The following is a 7745-nucleotide window of genomic DNA, read 5'->3' as shown; positions in this document are numbered from 1 at the left end:
TACCTTTAAGATAAGTCAGTAGCAAAAGTTAAGTTTCTTGCTTTTCTGCAAATTTAGTTCTTCTATCATTGTCTATTAACTAATAAGGTCACACATATTGTCATTGAATATGTCATCGACATCGGTCAGAAAAATACTTAATGGTTAAACTTCTAACTTCAATACATTTTTCAACCAATCATAACTAATGACACCCGAAAAAAACCTTACTATATTCTAATTATCCTCTTTCTGACTACAACAACCCCCCAAATTTATCTGAGAGTTTAGTTCTAGATAATGGTGAAACAAGTTCCACTTGATGAATAAACTCAACATCATGAATCAATGGATTCTCTGTTCTTCTAGGAGGAGAGCCTGAATAACAACATGGTAAGCAACCACTACATATCATTTCCCTTCTATCTGCATTCTGCATAAACATTCACCAACTTCTATAAACAATCTACTTAATCCAATTCTCTACATTAATTTTTGGGCCAGTTTGTTTAGGCTTAAAAAAGTGATTTTTTTGAGAAGCTGAAGAATGCAGCTTATCAAAAAATTGCATGTTTTTTTTTTGTAAAAGCTCTAGTCCAGTGATTTAAATTGTGAACCGCATTATGTAAAGTAGCCACAATATTGCTATTGCGGTGATCACTGCAACTACATACAATGCAATTGTAGTATTGTAGTGTGACACTGATTCATAGTGATGCGTACACATCAGGCGAAGATGCAACTAATCAGACCGCATCATTGTAATGTTTGCAACTGTGACTGACCACAACTGCAATTTAAAACACTGAGGTTGAGCTCGATCAAACAATTGTTTGTGAGAATGTATTTTATTTTAATCTCAATATCATGTTTTATGAGAAAAGATTAAACAAACAGACCCTTACTTGCTAATTAATTTAATAAAATCAGAACCTTTTCTGTTATCATATTGAGAACTCCATTTCCTTCATCAATATTTTGCTGACTGGTCAAAATAATGTAACACATAAGAATGATATGATCAACCATATAGAAATGTTGGCTAACATTCTCGAAATAAAATAAAAAGATAACGTAGTGCACGAGGCTTCTACTTAGTGAAGTTTGGGGAAGGTAGATATAGGCAGCTTAATTCGTAAGCGGAGAGGTTGTTTCCAGGATAAAAACGCGTGACATCGTGGTCACTGAGCAACAACCTTACTGATGTGTTGAACTCGAAATCTTTCTCGAAATAATAAAACAAAGAAGAAGAAAAGGAAACATACATGTGTTTGCTACACCTAACTGGCTTGAGGAATTCAGGTATGGCATGTGAAAGTTTTCTAGGCTTTGGACAAATGGCTTGATCATATCTTCCAAATCCAACATTATTATTATTTGTACCTAATTCACTAAGATTGCTTTTCATTGCTTGATGATGCATATTCCTTATGTCTCTACTTTTTATCCTAAGTAATAAAAGAAACAAAATAAATATGAGTAAATGACTTTGACACAAGATTTAATATATTTATGCCACCCCTATTGAATTTGTTTTAGTGTAAAGTATCAACTATATTGAAAGAATAGCCACACATTTGAGAGAGAAAGTTACATGTGAGAAATTTGTTATAAAGGAATTGAATTGAGAACATGTTCAAAAGTGGGAAGAGATCTGAAAATGTTTGGTATAGAGAAAACATAGGATTGGTGTTTTGACTAAATGACATTAATCTCCTTAGTCTTCTCCATTTCTCTTATTCCCTATAATTCATTTGCTCCAAGTGAATTCCAACATCTGAATTCTTCAACCTTTCACTTTTTCTAATAAATTACTAAAATGATCTTTCTTTTTTCCTTTTAAGGGTGATCTAATGTTTTTTTTATAAGTATAAAATAAGATATGTTCATCCTTCTTCTTTTTTAAGTTTTTGTGGTCATCCATTAATAGTGTATGAATTTTGTACACTGTCATTGTATCATTTAACATTCGTGTTTTATCATTAATACTTCAAAAAATTAATACAAATGAGTGGTGGATAATGTACTCAATTCTGACTATACTGATGGTATATCAATTTTTACAATAACAATACCTATATTACATTTTTTAATGAAATCCTTAATACAAAAGTTAGGGTTTATAAGAACATTGGTTAATATCTTTATTTGAATTAGTTTTTTTAAAGAGTTAATGGTGATTATAAATGAATAGTGAATGATACAATGATAATGTATAAAATTCATATATTGTAAGTGTATACATTTTCTCATTATTAAATTGTAATTTTATATTGAGTTTAAAATTTGTGCAGTGACATTGTAACACATCATTCACCATTGATTTGTATTACTTTTATTTGAGAGTCACTCATGATTAATAAAACAATAATGCATGATTTGCTAACAGTATAAAAACACTTACACATACATATTAAATCATTTTATATTTTATATATGGGTGCATTACTTGTTGAGAGTGAATATATAAAAGGAATTAGTTTGTTATGAAAGAGATAGAAAACTAAAAATTGAATCAGTTGGACCTTTTAAGTGTGGTTTATTTAATAAATATAATATACACATTGTTATTATAAAGATTTATACACAATTATTATATTATTTATCATTTATTTATATTATTTTTTATTTAAAAGTTATGATAATAAGTATGAATACGATAATGTACATGTATTTACAAATTTCTTTTACATAATTATATGGATAAAACTTGTGACTAAATGGTAATTAAACGGAATAATATTTGAACTAGAGCCAGCCAAAATGAGTCAACATGTGCAAGTGATCATTCTAGATGAGTCAGACTACTTTTCATTACTCGAAAAGACAATTATGCAAAAAAAAATCAAAAGACAATAACATTTAGATTTTTAATTTATACAGAGATTATATTTTTACCCTTAAAAATACATGCAAATATAGAATTGTCCTCTCCAATACCGTAGAGAAGTATGACACATTGTAAGTAAAGATGAGTACTAATGACTTTACAGTGATGTAATTTCTCACTTCATTGAGCTGAGTATATTTTAGAGTTCTTTCACTATTGCTTCTACTTCAAGTTAAACGCCATCTCTTTTTAGACTCTGCTTAACATTGTTATCTCCAGAAGAAGAAAAAACACTTTTTAGTCCCTTAACTTATTTATTTTTTCAATTTGATCCCTCCTTTTAATTTGTTTTTGCTCCAACATTAAAAACGGCAACGCAATGCACAAGACTCATACTTAATGGGTTACGAGGATGGTAAATGTAAGCAGACTTATATCTCCACAATCAGATAGACTGTTCACAAGATTTGGACTCATATTCCTATGGTCAATAAACAACAACCTTATCGTTGCATCAAGATTACCCTCTTAGTCGTAATTATTTGCTAATGTAATAGAATTAGAAAGAGATATGTGGAAAGCTTAGACATGTGACAAAAAATTAACCCAAGTTCACATAAATATCATATAATACATTATGAAGACATAAATATTCTGCCAAGCTTTGGAATAAAGTAGCATGGAAGAGAAGAATGAAGTGTTATAAATGCGTGTAAAAAGAATATGAACAGCAATTTAAAGAACACCCTTACCTTTTCCTCCATGTCTAAGCATGACTCTTCCACCACTATGTCCCAAATCCCCACCCCTCTACATTCTTGTGTTTAGGACCATATAGCATCAAATCGAAGCTTAAATCACCCTTGGGAGGTATCCCAATCAAACCTGGGCTGCGAAAAGACCTCGTAATCGATGGGACCATCTACAACGTTATCGACTGTTTGAATGCCCTCCAAAAGAGTCGATCGGAAACTGTCATTACTTGAAGGCAATAATTTATATACGACTAATAATACAAGAGTAAATATCGCTTGCAGCTTCGTAGAGTCCCCGTGAACTGAGAAGAATAGGAGCATAGCCAGTAAAAATAGATCAACGCAGAAACGCATGATGCATATTACAGTATCAACTAACCTCCCATCATTGCCTGAAGGAAAGCCCCGAACACGATATATAAACAGAAAGTTGTATTTGTCAACCACATATCTATACCCAAAATAAACTGCACCAACAGGGACCACAAGGGGAGCAAACGAACAATAAATTAGAGTCAGGGCAAATATTGTCAAATTAAAGGCATAATACTGTGCAAAATCGAATGTCTGTTTTGGAGCGGGGGAGCTTCCGGTTATCGGATAGACAAAAAGATCTTGTCCCTCTAGATTATCCCCATTGGAAGTGTCATAAGCACTGTCATGCATCAGTGGTCTCTGAAGACTATCAATGTCCTGATGTTCTAACGGGTATTCTTCGCTTTGTTCTGGAACTAACTGAAGCATGTCATTCTTCCGAAACTTCTGAATCTTTCTTTTAATCCAAGGAATGGGAGCCAATAGATCGTATGATATACCCAAGAAAGTACTTGTGATCAGAAATGCAAGCGAGGAAAGGCATGATTTTGACAGGAATGATGCACTCATGTATTGCTCAATCCTCTTGCAATCTTGTCCGTCCAAATAGCACTGTCCCATCTTCAGGATGGTACTCTCTAATGATGATTCTACCAGACCCCTCAAGAGAATGAGATTTACAAGGAAGAAGCAAACCAACTTTAAGAGTGCAGCTCTTTGCTCCCCGGACACTGTCAGATGGCGTTCAAATTTTGAGAAATAGGAAAGAGCCGAGGGAATTATTATGTACATACTAACAAATATGATGACATTGGGCAAGAACTGAAAAATAAGGCTTGCAAGCCAGCTAGAGCTTTGCACCCAAGCCAACCACAGTTGCGCATTATCCATAGCTTCGGCGTTGAAGATCCTCCCAGCATTTTTAACAGCACTTATCACAGCAAGAGGAGAACTAAAGAATAAGAGCAACAACAATAAGCAAGTATTCACAAACACTCTCCGCAACTTTAGCGAGAGCTTTGGTGTGCCCATATTTTTCCAATAAATGTCACTTGCCAAGGGAGCACGCTCAACTTTCCATTGGTTTCTCCGCAATCGCAACTCCATGAGAGAAAAGAACTGCCCAATTCTCCTCCTCTTTTCATTCTGAAAATCCTGAACAGCTCTATTAGCCGTGTACACATCCTTGAATATAACGAACGCAACTCCAGCACCAGGCGCACGGCCTTCTTTGTATGCAGCCAATTCCGTCTCCAACTCAGCCCTCAGTTCTTGCAATTTCCTTAACTTCTCTTCATCAGTGTAACCAAATCTAGCCATGATGTCAGAAAAAATATCTTTGCACCATCTCCAACAATAAACCACCCAACCCCATAATCCACGAGAAGTACCCTGCACATTCCCATCATCTTCACCATCATCTGGCAAAAGCCGAGAATCAATTCGTGCAACTAACCACAAAATCTCATCCCTTACCCGCAACAACTCCGTGGCCAAATCATCCAATGCACACAAATCCATCGGCACAATAACCTTATAAACCTTCCCATGATATCTATACTGAAAATACTCCTGCAATAGAGCCCTATCAGCACCTATAATCTTAGGCAAACCTTGCACCATGATAGTAAATATAGCAGTGGAATTCACAGTTGGATCACTCAAATTACCATATCCATCTCTAAACCTAGTAATTCGCAATCGTTCCTCGGCCGCGGAAATGCCAAAATGAACCAAAACAACCACAACAACAGCAAAAAGGAAATGAATCCAAAGCAAAGCCGAACCTTTCTCGATATGATTGATCGTCGTATTCGAAAACTGATCATCCAAAATGGCATTCCCAGCGTAGAGATTAACCGGAAGCAACACGAGTAGCGCCAACGCCGCAATTGACAAGAGAATTGCGCAGCTTCCACCTTCAATCAGGAGGAACTGCGCGGCGTCCGCGCCACAATGACGAGCGATTTCTCGGCCCGTGGCGTGCCAGACAGCGAGGAGCTTGGTGAAGACGGCGGCGGGACCCGGCATACGGCGGTGATCGCTGCGGAGCTTGACGAAGAGGAAGATGAGGAGGCAGCATAAGGCGCCGATTGCCGATATATTGAGAAGGTAGTCGATGTTACCGTACCAGGTGGCGAACGGGTCTCCGCCTTCGTTGCCGGAGGACGGCGGCGGAGGGAGGGGGTTTTCCATGGATAAGAGTCGAAGTTGGTTGGATTGTTAAATTAGGGTTTATAGAATCGAAATTTGGTGGGTTCTTGCTGGGAATTTAGGTGAATTGAATCCAATTGGGAATTGGTTTTCTTCATCGATTGAACGGAGTATAATTTTGAAGAAGGTTAGGGTTAGGGCTGCATTATTTGGGGGAAAAGTAAAAGACTTATATACATATGTTCGTCACATATTTATTTGGATGAACAATCACACTTTTCGATTTTCATATTGTGTTAAAAAAATTATAAGTTTTTAGTTTGGTCCTTTATTGTTTCTAAGATTTATTTTCCCTTCTCAAAGTATTGAAATAGGAATGTTTTGTAACTTTATATTTTTAGTTTTTCTTCTCTCAATAATAAGCAAAGTTGAATCAAACATTAAAAATTCAAAGATTCACTTGTAAAAAAGGTAAGGATAAGTTTGATTTGATTAGATATTGAAGACTTTTGACTCACCATAACTAACTCATTTAAATTAGGAGTGGATCTTTTGTATCATAAAATAAGTTATTTCATATATCATTTGATATAATTGGTTAAAAAAATACTGAATTATTAAAATTTTAATTTAAATATTTTTATAATCAATCATAGTAAGTGACACATTTTACATAATATAAAATATGCTCTAATTTAAAGCTTGGTTTTGTTTCCATTTAACAAATTTCCTTCTAAATTTTTTTTTAACATATAACACTAATAAGCATGTTTATAGTATAATTGAAATAAAGAGTATAAAGCTTGATTTCATATTGCAATAAGCTTTGGTGTAATGTTTTGAAGGGAAAGTATATTGATGATCTATCTTTGATATTTGCTAATCATCGATCTTGTGAGTCTTACACTTGGCGTAGTAGTTTGGAATGGATGGCAATGTTTCGCAATGGATTCTCTTTGCACATGAGTAGCGAGGAGGTTTCTTTTTGGTATTCTAATTGGCTTATGTGAGGGATTTTTGCAACGAATGTAGTTGGGATCTCAACAGGATAGTTACCCCTCTTTCCACAGAGATGAAGAATTCAATTTCTAAATTTGTTCTTCCTTTCGGTTCCTCCTCTGATGATGGTTGGGTTTGGAGGTCTCATGCTTCTGGAAGTTACACTACTAGCTCGGGCTATATATGGCTTAAATCAGATGGCGAGGATGTTTCCCTGACACTTGTGTGGAGATGGTTGTGGCATTTGGATGCTCTAGAAAAGGTGAAATTCATGGCTTGGCTTGTTGTTCATGATTTCCTCCCAACCAACGAGCTTTGTTTCAAGCGTAAGTTGGCTCTCAACCCCTTTTGTTCTTGTTGTAATATGAATGTTGAGGACCTCCTTCATTTGCTTCGATATTGCTTGCACTCGACTCTTCTTTGGTGTCGTCTAGGCTTTATTGTTGTTGCTTTTTGGAATAATCAGTCTTTCCATAGTTGATTGGTGGAAATTCTAACACACCCAATGGAGGTTTGTTCTTGGTTGGCATTTGGTGGGTGTGGAGGTGGAGGAATAACTCTATTTTGGATTCTTCGATTTGGGATATCAACTTTGTAACAAAGCGATCTCATCAAGACTTAAGTTATTGGTTTAGTAAGGCCAGTCAGAGCAGTGTGGATATTGGTACTTCTTGTTGTAAGTGGGTCCTTTCAGCGTTTGGACAGGTGAAGCT

At 35.4% G+C, this 7745-nt stretch overlaps 1 protein-coding gene across 2 annotated transcripts; it reads right to left on the bottom strand.

The window, feature by feature from the left end:
• LOC109331200 (CSC1-like protein At4g35870) lies at positions 321 to 6260 on the bottom strand. 2 transcript variants are annotated; one of them, XR_002105754.1, is made up of 3 exons: positions 3562 to 6260; positions 885 to 964; positions 321 to 412 (listed from the first exon to the last, which is right to left on the bottom strand). XR_002105754.1 is itself a non-coding variant. In XM_019565559.1 (1 exon), the coding sequence occupies exon 1, from the start codon at positions 6073 to 6075 to the stop codon at positions 3667 to 3669; it is 2409 nt and encodes an 802-aa protein (XP_019421104.1). In that variant the 5' UTR covers positions 6076 to 6260; the 3' UTR covers positions 3416 to 3666. The 2 variants fall into 2 exon arrangements, 1 of the variants encoding a protein (XP_019421104.1); XM_019565559.1 differs by lacking the exons at positions 321 to 412; positions 885 to 964 and having other exon boundaries at positions 3416 to 6260.

The sequence above is a fragment of the Lupinus angustifolius genome, chromosome LG17 (assembly GCF_001865875.1).
Source record: "Lupinus angustifolius cultivar Tanjil chromosome LG17, LupAngTanjil_v1.0, whole genome shotgun sequence".
Taxonomy (NCBI): Eukaryota; Viridiplantae; Streptophyta; class Magnoliopsida; order Fabales; family Fabaceae; genus Lupinus; species Lupinus angustifolius.
The sequence above is the reverse complement of the archived record's forward strand: the minus strand, read 5'-3'. Positions and strand labels throughout refer to the sequence as shown.

Coding starts and splice junctions, on each gene's coding strand:
- LOC109331200 (XM_019565559.1), bottom strand. CDS start 6,075: ATGGAAAACCCCCTCCCTCCGCCGCCGTCCTCCGGCAACGAAGGCGGA.